General features: G+C 38.5%; 1 protein-coding gene across 2 annotated transcripts in view; it reads right to left on the minus strand.

Annotated features, from left to right (window-relative positions):
• JMJD1C (jumonji domain containing 1C) overlaps positions 1-11,865 on the minus strand; it is a 330,412-nt gene extending 318,547 nt beyond the window's left edge. Inside the window, exon 1 of one of the 2 annotated variants that reach the window (XM_066242552.1) lies at positions 11,453-11,865. In XM_066242552.1, the coding sequence (XP_066098649.1) occupies positions 11,453-11,620 (168 nt within the window). In that variant the 5' untranslated portion in view covers positions 11,621-11,865. The remainder of the gene's footprint in view (positions 1-11,452) is intronic. The other variant, XM_066242551.1, reaches the window with a different exon arrangement.
• Positions 11,866-15,565: the final 3,700 nt, after the last annotated feature.

Raw genomic sequence — 15,565 nt, forward strand, 5'->3', positions numbered from 1 at the left:
GACAGAATAATTATGAGTCCTGTTTTCTTATTCATGCAGCTACCTATGTCTTTTGATTGGAGCATTTAATCCATTTATATTTAAAATTATTATTGATATGTACTTATTGTCATTTTATCCTTTAGATTTAAAATATTCTTTCTCTCGATTTCTTCTTTCCTTTGCTCTTTTTCTAACAGGCCCTTTAACATTTCTTGCAGAACTGGTTTGGTTGTAATGAACTCCTTGAGTCTTTTTTTGTCTGGGAAGCTCTTTATTTCTCCTTCAATTTTACATGAGAGCTTTGCTAAAAAGAGCAGTCTTCTTGTTTTGCATCACTTTGAATATTTCTTATCTTCTTTTTAACTTGAAGTTTTTTTTAGGAAGTCAGATGTCATCTTTATTGGGGCTTCTCTGTAGGAAATTATTTTTCTCTTGCAGCTTTTCGTATTCTTTCTTTGTCTCTTAACTTTGGCATTTTAATTATGATGTGTCTTGGTGTGGGCCTCCTTGAGTTCCTCTTTAATGTGATTCTTTGTGTTTCTTCAACTTGTGTTATCTTTTCCTTCAGCAGTTAAGGGAAGTTTTCATCTATGATTTCTTCAAAAAGGTTCTCTATCCCTTGTTCATTCTCTTCTCCTTCAGGAACTCCGACGATGTGGATGTTGTTTCTCTTCATGTTGTCACAGATGTCTCTTAAAGTTTCCTCAGTTCTTTTGGACCTCTTTTCTTTTTTGCTACTCTGCTTCTGTGCTTACATTTATCTTGTCGTCTAACTCAGTGATTCGACCCTGCACTTCATCTAGCATGCTGTTGATTCCTTCTAATGTACTCTTAATTTCTCATATTGTCTTTGTCATTTGTTTTTTTTAAAATAATTTCAATGTCCTTTATAATGCTTACTATCTCCTTAAGTTTTAATTTGATCATCAATTGTTGCTCTAAGATTTTTTTTTCGTTGTTGCTTTAAGATTCTTGAGCATCCTAATAACCATTATTTTAAATTGTGTCTGGTAGTTTGATTACTTCCATTTTCATTTAGTTCTTTCTCTGGGGATTGCTCTTGGTGATTCATTTGGTTCATATTCTTTGCCCATTTTGTCTGTATATTAAGTAGGTCTGCTCTGACTTTCAAATTTTTTGTGGCATCTTTATGAGGAAGATGGGCGAAGTGTTACTGACCTCTGGGCCACCTGAGTTCCTTGCTCTAGGAATGCTTCTTGAGGGTTATATTTACTCTTCTGTTATATGTGAGTCTTGAATACAGTTGGTCCTTTCGTAGGTGGGGTTATCCCTTCAGACTGGCTGGCTCTAAGGGTCATCACTGATTACGTGTATTAGATACTGTGTCATATCTGTCCTGTGGGGTGTACTTATTCTCCTCAGTGTCTGGCGCCTGCTAGACTCCTCTAGACATGCCACTTGTGTAGCTAGTTGAGTTTAGCACTGGTGTGGTCTGCTACTCACTACTGGTTGTGTTGGTCCTGGGTACTCTTGGGAGGCTTTGGGTATGGACTGGCATTAGCAGTTGTTTATAACACACCATGGGTTATCTGTCTGGGGCTATTGTTGTGTTCACTGTTTGTTTCTGTGTTTTCTGTACATGGGTTGTGTCAGAGGGGCCAATCTGTGTGTAAGAATCAGATTTTTCCTGCTCAGAGATGACAGCAGCTCTGTAAAAGGGTCCAACATCGTAAGATTTGCTTCCACTTTTCAGTTGTTTCACCTCCTCTTGCAGCTTCCTGATCTTTCTACAGAGTCTTCTGTAGAAGGACTATAGTTTGGACTCAGACTGGACTCACATCACCAATCCATCTACAGGTTGAAAACTTGGTAGGTCAAGGCAGCTGAGGTTCAGAATAAAACATTAGTGAGATCTCCCTACTTTAGGGGTCGCTTGGTCAGGAGCTCAGTACAGGGAAAGTAGCCCTTACTCCAGAGCCTAATTCCTCAGACACTGCTGGATACTCCAATTCTATTTCTACCCAGCAAGGTGAGCAGCAGGTTCAGACTGGGTGGGACTAAGAGTCCCTCTGCAGAAGTTCTTCCAGCTACAGAGCCCATTCTCAGAGAAGAAGACCAAGGAAGAACTATCCTGGGGCTGACTGTGTCCCACCGGAAAGTGGCCAAGTCCCTCCTACAGGTCTAACAATAGGCTCCAGGGAAACCACACCTTAAATGACTGTGCTTCAAGCCTCTCTTACTTGTCATTGTGGAACCTAGCCCAATTGGGCAGTGTATTTGGGACCTAGGCCAGGCCAACTGTGAAGCTCCACCCTGTCCACTGTGTGCATGAGCCACTGTGCAGTTGCTGACCACAGAAAGTGGAGCTACGCTCAGCTTAGCTCAGTGTCCAACAAGCCCTCCCTTCAGACACACCACCACCAAGGGTCGTTAGGTCTTAAACTGATGCTCTCCACAGTTGGCCACTGGATGTGCTAGCTCTGGGCCTCTCTGGAGGAATCCTTGTGCAAATCAGTACAGGACCCTGCCCATGACTGGCCCTCAGTAACCTTCTTGGAGCCACAAGCAAACTAGAGGTTGTGGCTGCCTCTGTTGGGCCCAGGTGCACATGCAAATGCCAGGCCACAGACCTACACTGGCTTTTACCAACACTGGGCCTGGGGAAAGGTCAGCAAAAACCCAAGGTTTGCTGAGTGCTGCCTGCTGCTGCCTATCTCTGGCTGCTTGTTGTGCTTGGCCAGTAGGGGGGAAAATCCTCTGGTAAAGTCTAGAGCCTGGGACAATTCAAGAATTAGGAAGGGTGGTGGGTGTGGCTCCTGCCCCTCAACTCCAGGTGTCAGTCTGACCTGACTTTTTCTACAGACCTCAGTGGAGTGTGGCCACTTGAATTCCAGTGAGAGTGTCCTCTGAGACCCAGAGATGTGGTCTGCCCACAGTCTGGAAAGTTTCCGCTAAATTTCCTGTGAGGCGGAGCACCAGACATAGACTCGAGAAGAGTGTGAGGAAAGCTCCACCCTCAGTGCCAGAAAACTGAGTCACTGACGTGCCCCGTTTCTTGGCTGACTTCTCAGAGTGGCCAAGTCTTCATGGCATGGGCAAGAGGTCTTCCTGAGGGCAGGGCAGTTGCCTTCCCCCAGGTTGCTGACGCTCAGAGCAATTGCTCCACCCATAGAATATGGCAGTGATTTTCAAACATTTTGAAGTTAGGGCACATTTAAAATCCTACAAATAATTTTAGGCGTACTATATACAAATTTCTGAGAAATATGTTATAATAATTAAGTCAAATATTCAAGAAAAACATATATAAAGTCCAAGCGTGCTTTTATGGTAATTAAAATAAATATGACAAAATTAAATTTATTCTGACATTAAAAAACATTTTTATGTTACATTTTTTGAGTTATGCTTTATAGAATTAGTAAAAAAGGGGGGTTAAAAAATAAAAAAACAACAAAAACATCTTTTTATATATACAGATACATTCTTAATGAGATTTAGTAAATTCAGCAAGTCCCGGCACAAATATGTTAAGTTTATTCATTCTTGTGTTTATGAGAAACTTGAGCCTGATGTGTCCTAATGATTTCTTCAATGTTTGGGCATATATTTGAAAGGCCAACTCTCATTTTGTCAATACATTGAAGAATCCCTCTCTTTTTACTCTTAATTGTGTTGAGTGCAGAAAACCCCCACCATACATATCATCTTAACTTTACACCAAACAAAGGATAGAAGAAACTTGCCTCCAGTCTTTCCAGAGAACATGGGTGGTAGTGTAAACAATCTAGCATCAGAGCTTAACAGCCTTTTGCAACCTAATCAGGTAAGTGAGGTGAGGGGTTGGGCAGACTGTCAGCTTATAGCCAATTTCCCCACACCTCTGTCCCCCAAAAATCGAAACTCCAAAAACCTTGTTGGTTTTTTGGTCCCCAACAGGCACATATTTCTCTGGAATACCATAGGACACATGTGGAAATCTTCTAAGGTGCACCAGTGTGTCCTGGCGCACACTTTGAGAACTACTGGAATATGGCGACAGTGGTATTGAAGAATGATTCAGCACAGGGGATCCGGTGGCTGTCCCCCACCATGTCTCTATTTGAGCCACCAATTTCATACTTTCCTCACACAACTCTAGTCCTCTCAGCCCTCTCTCCACCAGAGCCCCAGGTAAGTGGCTGTGAATGAGATTTTCTGTGCTGGCCCTTTAAGATGGATACTACATCTCTGAGAGCTCCTGTCTCTTTCTTACAGACAGAAACCTCGCCTCTTTTCACTTCCAGATGCTATGTAGGTGCTAGGCTCTGGTGCTCTAGGCTGGGGTGCCCAGCCTGGGGCTATGACCCTCACCTGTCAGGGCAACCTTCCCAGCAGTGAGAGTCCCTTCGGATCCTCAGCCGCCACTCGCTTCTGGGAGTAGGGCAGCCCTGTTCACGTCTCTGCCCTTCCTACCAGTCTCAATGTGGCTTCTTCTGTGACTCCTTGGTTATGGACTCATCTTCTTTTAATCTAAAGTTAATTTTTCAAGGCGATTGTTCTTAAATTTAGTTGTAATTTAATATGATCCTAGAGGAGGCAGTTGGAACATCCACCTACTCCATCACCATCTTAGAGTCTCATCAGTATTTATTTTTTTTAATTTATATTTTTATTGTACTATTTATTTATTTATTTATTTATTTATTTAATTTTTTCATTTTTCCGAAGCTGGAAACGGGGAGGCAGTCAGACAGACTCCCGCATGTGCCCAACCGGGACCCACCGGGCATGCCCACCAGGGGGCGACGCTCTGCCCACCAGGGGGCGATGATCTGCCCCTCCAGGGCATTGCTCTGTTGCGACCAGAGCCACTGTAGTGCCTGGGGCAGAGGCCGAGGAGCCATCCCCAGCGCCCGGGCCATCTTTGCTCCAGTGGAGCCTCGGCTGCGGGAGGGGAAGAGAGAAACAGAGAGGAAGGAGAGGGGGAGGGGTGGAGAAGCAAATGGGCGCCTCTCCTGTGTGCCCTGGCCGGGAATCAAACCTGGGACTCCTGCACGCCAGGCCGACGCTCTACCGCTGAGCTAACTGGCCAGGGCTTCAGTATTTATTTTTAAGTAACAATTTCTCATCCTAAATCCTTCCAACAAGATGTGTTTTGGAGTTCAAAATTTAGCCTGAGCTACGCTGGCATAGTGGACAAAGCGTCGACCTAGAACACTGATGTCGCTGGTTTGAAACCCTGGGCTTACATGATCAAGGCACATACAGGAGTTGATGTTTCCTGCTCCTCTCCCCTTCTCTTTCTCTCTCCTTTCTAAAATGAATAAATAAATAATTTACTGGATGTTATAAAGTCATGCTCTGGTTTCTCTTCAGATAGTATAAATCTTTTGCCTTTTAAACTGAGCATATATTATGGTACTTGAGTATAGTAACACAGTATATATATTGTTATGTATATTGTATGTAACAGCATAATTATTGTATATAAATCTATGGAGTTTAGATATGTATCCCCAAATTAAGTACATTAATATTTCTTGTACAAAACAAGAATATATTCAGTTAATAGCTTCTACTAAAAAAAAAAAAAGTTCACTCAGGTATTCTAGATGAATTATTTAAAACATTTTATGTCAAGGTTGCAGGTTTAATCCCTAGTCAGGGCAGATATGAGAATCAACCAATGAATGCATAAATAAGTGGAGCAACAAATCAATGTCCCCCCTTTCTCTCTCTAAAGTCAATTTTAAAAAATAAAAACATTTTGTTGTTACCAGAATTGCAGATAAGGAATATTGCACCTACAGTATTGATCTGGTCAATACTGACACAAAGTAAAAACATATGACATTTATGGTATGTAACATAAAAAGTAAAAGTTTGCATTTCTTGTTAATTTCCAAAATACTAATGATACCTCTCTCATAATTTTTTTTTTTTTTTTTTTTTACAGAGACAGAGAGAGAAAGTCAGAGAGAGGGACAAATAGGAACAGACAGGTAGGAACAAAGAGAGATGAGAAGCATCAATCATCAGTTTTTCGTTGCGACACCTTAGTTGTTCACTGCTTGTTGTATGTGCCTTGACTGGCCAAGCCCAGGGTTTTGAACCAGCAACGTCAGCAGTCCAGGTCAACATTCTATCCACTGTGTCACCACAGGTCAGGCTATGCCAATCTCTCTTGATTGACTTGTGAGTACTAGCCCACCCTTTAGTCAAACTATACCATGAATAATGGATAGTGCGGGAGCAACCACTAAGGTACACAATACCATAAAACAAAAAAAGATTAAAAATTAAGAGTAAACAGTAATAAAAAAGATGGTTGGTATGGATTAAAGTATTCAAGAAATTTATAATATTCATTCATTTATTTATCCTTCAATAAACATTTACTAAACATCTAAGAAAATATTACGTATTTTCTAAATACACAAAAAGAAAAGAAAAGGAGTATGGGTTTGAATGCTGAATATATTCTTTGTACATAAGTTGAAACTGTCAAAATGTAACATAATAAAACTATAAACATAGAGAAATGGCCTATATTCTTTCACTTACATTAAAACATCTAGGCATTTTTACTTTTAAATATGATTACATCCCTATATAAAGGTAAGAACAGAATTCTCATGCTAAAATGCCTTTAATCCAATTACACTGATGGAAGAAAAAAGTTCTCTATTTTAAATTAATGGAATGAAAATATGAGCCAGAATTATGACAAGATCAAAAGAAAGAAAAAATACCTCCTTTATTTAATTTTACAGTTCATACCATTTATTGGGTGATTACTTTTTAAAACCTGGTAATGGTCACAACTGCAGAAATTATGTGCCATAGCTACAATTTACAAACTCATTTTCTTGCACCTTAGTCTTTAAGACTATAACAGCAAATTTAAGAAAGGGTAAAAAAACAATTTACTTAAATCAAACAAAAAAGTCTTTCTATCTGCCAGCTAAACCAGTTTTCTCCACGGACAACTTATCCAGCTCATACTGAGCAATAAAGTAAAAATCATTCCCTCATTCATTCATTAAACATTTTGTAAATAAACCATAAATCAGCATTATCAATACTGCAAGACCAAGTTATAAATTTCAGAATTACCTAAAAAATTATCCTAACAAAACTTTTATATAAGGAACTCAAATGTTATTAACTCAATATGAAACTTCAATGAAGAGACAGCTGAGCATAAAAGTATAGAACTAAAAATGGAGAAATAATTCCCTTATAAGTAAATCAATCATAATCACTTTAAATTTCCTAAACATAAATATTTTATTTATATTTAAGACATAGATCTGAAAAATAACTTTTATCAGGTATACAGTTTAAGATCTGCATGCCATGTTTAGCTAACCCTCACTAAATGACAAGAAAATTCCCCAATACACAAGTAAATTTATGTGTTTGAAGGCAATTCTTTTTTTTTTATAATTTTTATTTTATTTTATTTATTCTTTTTTTTTTTTTTTTTAGAGGAGAGAGAGAGAGGGAGAGAGAGGAGAGAGAGACAGAGAGAGAGAAGGGGGGAGGAGCTGGAAGCATCAACTCCCATATGTGCCTTGACCAGGCAAGCCCAGGGTTTCGAACCAGCAACCTCAGCATTTCCAGGTCGATGCTTTATCCACTGCGCCACCACAGGTCAGGCGTAAATTTATGTGTTTGGTCTATGAAACACAATGGAAGTTTTTGTTCCTTTTGGTTATTAAAATAAAAAACATTAAAAGAAATCCTCGCAATGCTGCAATCACCCTAAGCACCAAGGGAAGGTGGGTGGGTAAATACTGGATAGATAATAAATGGCTAATAGTTTATGAAAGGTAAGTTAAAAAAGAACAAATCAATTTTTGCTCTTTAATAAGTATGACAATATAATTCGATATTATACAATAGTACTTCTACACTTCCAGGTTTGCTTTTATAATACTATCAATCTTCCAGAGAAGTTCCTCAAAAAATAAACATGTTCAACATGTATATCAAGGCAAAAACCTCCTTAAGTGATGGGGAAAAAAAAAAAAAATTCAACATGATGAGGTCTCACAATATATTTTAGGTATTTTTCAACTTCTTCAATAATTTGGTCATCCCAAATAAAAAGGATTGAGATAAAGTATTCTGTTGGTTAATGTAATTCCAATAGATAACCTAGATTTTCAAGTCATATTCTTTAAAAAGTCACAAACAAAATAGGTGAAATCCAAAAATATTTTAGTAGAAATTTTACATTCAGTTCATTTACTTGAGAGATCAGATAGTGATATCACTTTTGACTAGCATGAAAAAAATACAATTAATTTTAGCTTTGGCTTACTTGTGTCAAATCTTATGTGATCTTACTGTAAAAGAATATTTTTGTTACTATGTTGTGGTGGGCAGAATAATGCCATCTCAAAATTGCTCCTGTCCGAATACATGAAACCTGTTACTATGTGACATTATATGGCAAAAGGAAATTAAGATTCAGATGTAGTTACAGTTGTTAATTAGCAGTTGGGGAGATTATCCTAGATTATCTGGGTTGGCCCAATATAATCACCAGCACATTACAAATAAAAAGAGAAGCAGGAAGAGTCAGAGGAAGATATATGCCTAGAGAAGCACAGAGAGATACAACAACGTTGCTGAATTTTTTTTTTTAATATTTTATTTATTGATTTTTTTTAGAGAGAGAGGAGTGAGAGAGAGAGAGAAGGGGGAGGAGCAGGAAGCTTCAATTCCTATATGTGTCTTTACCGGGCAAGCCCAAGGTTTCGAACTGGCGACCTCAGTGTTCCAGGTCGACGCTTTATCCCACTGCGCCACCACAGGTCAGGCCCGTTGCTGGATTTTAAGAAGGAAAAAGGTCCATGAGCCAAGTAATGTGGACTGCTTTTAATAGCAAAATATGGAAAGGGAAAAAAAAGGGGGGGTTCCTTTTTTCTTTAAGATTTTATTTATGGATTTTAGAGAACAAGAGACAGGGGGGCAGGGGAGGAGCAGGAAGTATCAACTTGTAGTAGTTGCTTCTCACATGTGTCTTGACCTTGTAGGCTGGGGTCTGGAATCAACAACCTCAGCATTCCAGGTTGTTGCTTTATTCACCGTGTCACCATAGGTCAGGTGAAAAGAACATACAGTAGTTCTGCCACACCTTGATTTTAGCCCACTGAGACCCATACCTGACTTGTAATCTCCAGAACTGTAAAATAATCAATTTGTATTTTTTAAACTACCACGATTGTGTTAGTTAATAGCAGTGATAGAAAAAAAATTAATGCACATGGCTAATTCCTTGTACATATGGCCAAAAATAACTGATTTAACTTTTGAGACCAAGTATTCCCTTGACTTTCAAGGGAATTATCTTTCCCTTTCAAGTTTTGAGTTACCCTTCCAGATATGTGCCATAACTATGTACAGCCAAGATTTCTAATAAATGTGCTGATGCTAAACTGTTCCAAGTTTCATTGATTTAGGATATATAAATGTAAAACAAAACATGAATATATGAGTAACTAACACTGTAAATGCTAGGCTTAAAAAACTCAGATTGCATTATAATAATAAAATTTTCAAATAAAGACAAAACTGTGAAAGGTTCACATAGTTATGATTCAAAACACAATTTTCTTTCTTTTGGAGGTAATATTTGCATATAGTGAATGTACATATATTAAATGTATAATTCAGTAAGTTTGACATATGTATACACCCCTGCGACCAAAATCAGGATATAAAACATTTCGATCACATGAGAAAACTCTTTGTATTTTCCTGTCAATCCCCATCATTATATTTAAATTTTTAAATATCTAGCTTAATACCTTGCCTCTTACAAACATGATATATGTAAGTCCTTCTTTATATCATTTAAATTTCCATGTAAAAAAGTAATTGTTTTTAATGTACTTAACTTTGATAACTGTTATCAATAATATTCATAATTTAAAACTGTACTTCCTGATTTTCATGTATCCACTAAAATAAAATACCGTGGAAAACACAAAATAGCATTCCATGTTTGTCTTGAAATATTAAATTGCTCAACTATAAACCAACTAGCTTTATAGCTGATTTAATTTAATATCAGAGTAAAAGGAAAAATAAACTGAGAATACGCCTTTTTCACAAACAAATAAAAAGTTACTGAATTGCCACAATTATAGAATAATCATGATCAAATTTCTTTTCAAGGAAGATTCTTTCTCTTGTTTTCAGCGAGAATAACCCAACAAAATTTTTCAAAATTACTTCTACACTGCTTATTTCCTATCAGAAATACCTATTAGCAAAACAAACGTGTTTTGTGACATCAAATCAACATTAATGCATGCTGCATGACACCATATTGTCGACTATAATCATGAAACAGGGGTTTACAAAAACACATGAAAATTCCTGCAAAAAATACTAAAATAGGTATGTATATGTATAGATAAATATTAAAGTGAATTTTATGAACCTGCACATATATATATATATAAAAAGTAAAAAATATTCCCATTTTAAATTTTCAGTGCAAATTAAATATCCCAGAGAACACTTACCAATAAATTTCATGGATTATATATTCTTAAAATAACCTTGAGAAGCTTAGTCAATGTCTTTTGCCTGTGCTCTGTCCCCTGACCACTAACCTGTCCCCCAGTCAATAAGTGCTTGGAACACTGGGCATCCGGAAATTGTACACATTCCTACACTACTAAAAGAAAATACTGGCAGTGTCATATGTAAGGAAAAGAAAAGAAAGGACAAAGGTTCAGCTGGGCACTTAACATTTTAATTTACAATATTTTTAGCTTCATTTAAAGTAGTATTAAAATCCTGGAAAGGATGACTGTTAAAGCACTATTCACTTCTAACAAAAATCATAATACTATGGAGAGAAAAAAAAAACACGAAAGGAATAAAAGGATGGAAGGAAGGGAGGGGTTCATTTTTAGGACTCTCCAAACCAAAAGTTTTCATTATTATCGTTTGCAGTTTGAAATCCAAGTATCTGCTGCGGAAAGAGGATGAATCTGGGTACCACTGCCTCAGCCTTTGCCTCAAAACACACTTCAATCCGAGGACTGTCTCTCTTCATTTCTCTCTCTCCTTCAGCAACCTTACAGATAAATTTCAAGTCTTTAACCTCTATACTACTAAGATTTTTGCAAGAAAATAGATGCTGGTGAAGCTGGACCCCTACTAACATGAGGGACTGCCCGTCCCTCCAGCCTTGCTGAGGGGCAGTCACAGCCGACTCTCCCCGGACAACGGCCTGAACAAGCGGGCCGGGCAGACCCTGGGGAGAGGAGAGTCCCGCTCCGTTGCTGCTCGCTCCCCTCCGGGAAGCCACTTGCGGGGAGGCGGAGACGCAGTCAAGAGATTTTGGGCAAATCCGCTGTGAATTCGTAAGAGGGGCGTGACTGCCAGTCTGCCAGGCTGAGCAAGGTGCCAGAGCTAACCCCTCAAGGTGCGGCTGCGAAGAAGTAGGGGCGTGGGCGCGGGACGAGAGCAGGAGAGCGGGACCGGCGCCGTCTCTTACCGCCAGGTCCGGATCGCGGCAGTCCCTGTGGGACGCAGCTCGGATGACCCCCGCTCGCCAGCCCCGCCAGCTGCGTCCGCTCCCCACGGGCTCCGGCTCTTCCCCGACGCTGCCGGCCACGCACAGGAACCGCTTCCCCACCAGCTCCGGCCGCGTCTCCACCGCCATAGCCGACCCTGCCAAAGCTGCCGCTGCCTTCCTCACAGCTAGGGAACCAACGAACCTGCTCCTACCGGCCACCCATGCGGAGAAGAGCGACCTGAGAACAGAGGCAGCCCCGAGAGCGAGCGCAGACTCAGGGCGCACCGGACGCTCTGCCCAAAACGGTAGAGTGATCTCGGTCTCGCAGTCAACACTCTTCTATATCCCCCGTCTAGCGGCCTTTGGCTGCCGCCCCCCAGAAAACAAAAACCTGACAGAAAGCCCCACACCGCTGCCGGAGTCCCCCAGACCCTGCCGTGGCCAGTACTACTCCGCCTCCCCATCGGCCAGCAAGGCGAGGGCGCTGCGTCTCCTTCCGCGGCAGGGCGGAGAGGAGGGAGCCGCGGAAGAGGGTCCCAGGAACCACCGCAGACGCAAAGTAGTGCCCCTCGGTTGCACGGCTGCTGCAGCACCAGCCAGCGTAAGAAGTCAAGAGAGGGGCACGAGCGGGGAATGCTGTCCTGCAGGAACACTATCAAGAGCAGTTATATCCATCTTTCCACTCGTTACTTCATAAGTGAGGTGAGGCGAAAGTGTGTCGGTTTCCTCCCTGGGTCACAAAATTCCAGGTTAAACGCCGCAGGTCCATTGCGATGGCTTTTAGAACACAAGGTAGCCGCATTACAGACGAGGTAACCGAATTCTGCCTTAACAGTTCTACAGTGCCAGCAGCAAAGCATAGCAACACTTTCAACTGAAAACTAAGCCCACAGAACTCAAGTCACTGCAGACCAGTCCATGGCTTTAAATGAAAGTGAAGAAAACACTGTCATCCTATCTATCATTCTTCCCGTTTGTGGCGATAGTAGTTTTGTGTTTGAGCTATTTCAGAGATTTACACTTCGATACTACTTTGTTGTAAAAACGCTGAACGAGGCTTAGAACAAGGCTTGTTGAGGGCTTTCGTCAATATCCTTAAAATTCACAGTCTGTCTTGCACCAATTTGAGTACTTTTATTACAGTACCAGTACATAATCTCAAACCCAATGGTCAGATAATAAAAACAGGGAGAGCCTCAGGATTTAGTTATCATGGAAAGAAGAGGATTTTGGCCAATCACAGGTCAGAAAAATAAATTATATTTACTTCCTGTCCAGTCACAACAAGATTTTGTAACCCATACAGATACAGATCTCAAAGTTGGAACAATTTCTCCTTTTTCGATCCAACCCTGGAATCCTCCTTGTAAATCAAACCTTACAGATTGAGATTTCAGACATACTCTACAGTGTTTTTAAAGGGTAGTTTTGAAAATCCCAGTTTTTCTCAGGACCACTAAATGATTATAATCAACTATAAAAACCTAGCTGAATAAAAACTCTAAATTTTAGTTTCTTAGAGATTTTCCTAAACCTCTACTTCAAAAAAAGAAAAGTTACCTTCTTAAAGGAGTTTACACTAATGGTCTGAATGTTTAAAATAAATGTAAGGCTTTTTGTCTGTTTTCTTAGAAAACTCAAGCTGAGCTGTTTTAAGTAGAAAAAAACATTGGTACTGCTAATAGGTTAGAAACCAAAATTACAAGGACATAGATTTTAATCATGATGGTTTATTTTTGCTAATCTAAGGATGAAATGCAGAATTGCAATATATCAGTAAAGGAAAGCTCTTTCCACAATGTATACTGGCAAGCTGAGAGAAAAATTTAATTCTACGTGTGCATTTTTATTTCCAGGTCTACTCTTCTAGCATCTAGTGTATAACAGAAAGTCATCTTGAAAACTACAGACTTACATTTATAAAACCTCAATTTGGATTAAAAAGCCAGTAAAATAACCTGGTGAAAATAACTGAACATATGAAAAAAGGAAAGACAGAATAAGAAGATCTATACTCAAATACCAAGTTATCAATGACTTACTTTGTGATCTTGGGCATAACACAATTGTTAGAATGGAAATTGCCTGCTTCCCAATCTAAGTGATATTCCAGGAGAGCAAGTGAGAAATGTAAAAATGAAAAATGTAAAAATGTAAAAGTGAAAAAAGAGATCCAAGTAATACTATCATTACATAAACCCATTCACTAACATATTTTTAGAGTACATGCTGTCAGGTGGCCTTACATATAACTTCTAACTGATTTCAACTTTATAGACAAACTCCTCTAAATGGACCCCTTAGGAACCATCAGTACATGTTGAAAGCTATATTTTTAAGTGCTCTGAAAAGCATGTAAATCAACTACCTCTATTAAAATATTTCAAGTGCAAAACCAAAGATTTCATAAAGCTTTCATAAGGATTTCATATCCTCACATTTTTAACCAAATGTTTTATATTCTTAGTACTATATTCAAAATAGTATTTTATATTTTATGAATCCCTTAACTACAGCCAGTGACTAGAGTATAATGGAAAAAATGCTAATTTGGGAATATCTTTTTATTGGAGAAACTTGAAATGCATTTTTTTAAATTTAGACTTTAAAGGCCTTAAATTTTTTTTTTTTTTTTTTGCTGGCATTTTTGCTTTGTTTCAGGAAGTACTTATATTATTTTACTTTTGCCAGCAAATCATGAATGAAATTAAAATAAATTTTAAAATCAAATTTTAAACTTTGAAATATTTGTTCAATCAGTTCCTTTATATTCTTTGCTTTCATTGAGACCCTCAGAAAATGACAGTATAATAAATGTAAAGAAAAGTTATAGTATTTTTCATTATGTAATAAATAAGCAAAAAAAAGTGACAGAAGTATTTAAAATGACAAAGTTTACTTATAGAAGCTGAAAAATTAGAAATATAGACTAGATCTTCTATTCCTTCCATACTCATATGTAAATATCTACATTAAATATATATATAGTGGTACCTTGAAATACGAATTTAATTCTTTCTATAACTGAGCTCGTACGTCAGTCAACTCATATATCAAACTGCTGGTACTGGACCTGTGCGCCAACGTGCCAACTAGCGGTAGCTTCTCGAATCACGACTCGTATCTCGGAATTTTGCTCGGATCTCGAACAAAATTATGGACCCAGTAACAGCTCGTATCTTAAAAAATTTGTATGTTGGTCTGTTCGTATCTCAAGGTACCACTGTATATGCACATCATGAAAATATGTATAATCTGTATAAAAGATACATTGGGTGACCATTTTGTTTTTTTAAATTCACAAAAATTTATCATAAAAACTCTTTGCTTTATTTTTTTTAAATCTGACTTATAAGCCAACAAGGTGGTGGTGCAGTTGACAGATGTTGACCTGGGACACTGAGGACGCAGGTTCAAAACTCGAGATAATCCAGCTTAAGCAGACTCACCAGTTTCAGTATGGCATCATAGACATGACACCATAGTCTCTGGCTTGAGCCCAAAGGTCGCTAGCTTGAAGCCCAAGGTCGCTATATGGGAAAGCAATCAATGAACAACTAAAGTGCCACAACTACAAGATGATGCTTCTCATCTCTCTCCTTTCCCGTCTGTCTCTGTCTCTCTCTTTTACTCTCGCTAAAAAAATTTTTAGAAATTTTAAAAATTAAAGAACTGACTTATAAAGAAAAAAATAACTGCAATGATAAGAACCATAATTATTCATTTTTTATCAATAATTAGTTTTCATAAAGTTTAGCCTACCAGTCACTTTTTGACATCGTATAATTATACAGTAGAAAGGGCCAATTATCCGCTGTCATACATAATAATATTTTGTATCATCAGAGGTGTCTGTTTTAAACATCATAAATAAAACACAAATAGATTTTTTTTAAAGTTTAGTGCATATATCTTGTATTACTAGCCACCAGTTATGAACACTTACTATTTGTCGGACACTATGCTAGCTATTTCAACACATGTAATCTCACTTTATTTTAAAAATGAAGAAAATGAAGCTTAAAGAAGTCTAGTTACTTGCTAAGAATACACATTAAAGAACTAGGATTCAAAACCAGGCCTTATGATTTC

The sequence above is a fragment of the Saccopteryx bilineata genome, chromosome 9 (genome assembly GCF_036850765.1).
Source record: "Saccopteryx bilineata isolate mSacBil1 chromosome 9, mSacBil1_pri_phased_curated, whole genome shotgun sequence".
In the NCBI taxonomy this organism is placed as follows: domain Eukaryota; kingdom Metazoa; phylum Chordata; class Mammalia; order Chiroptera; family Emballonuridae; genus Saccopteryx; species Saccopteryx bilineata.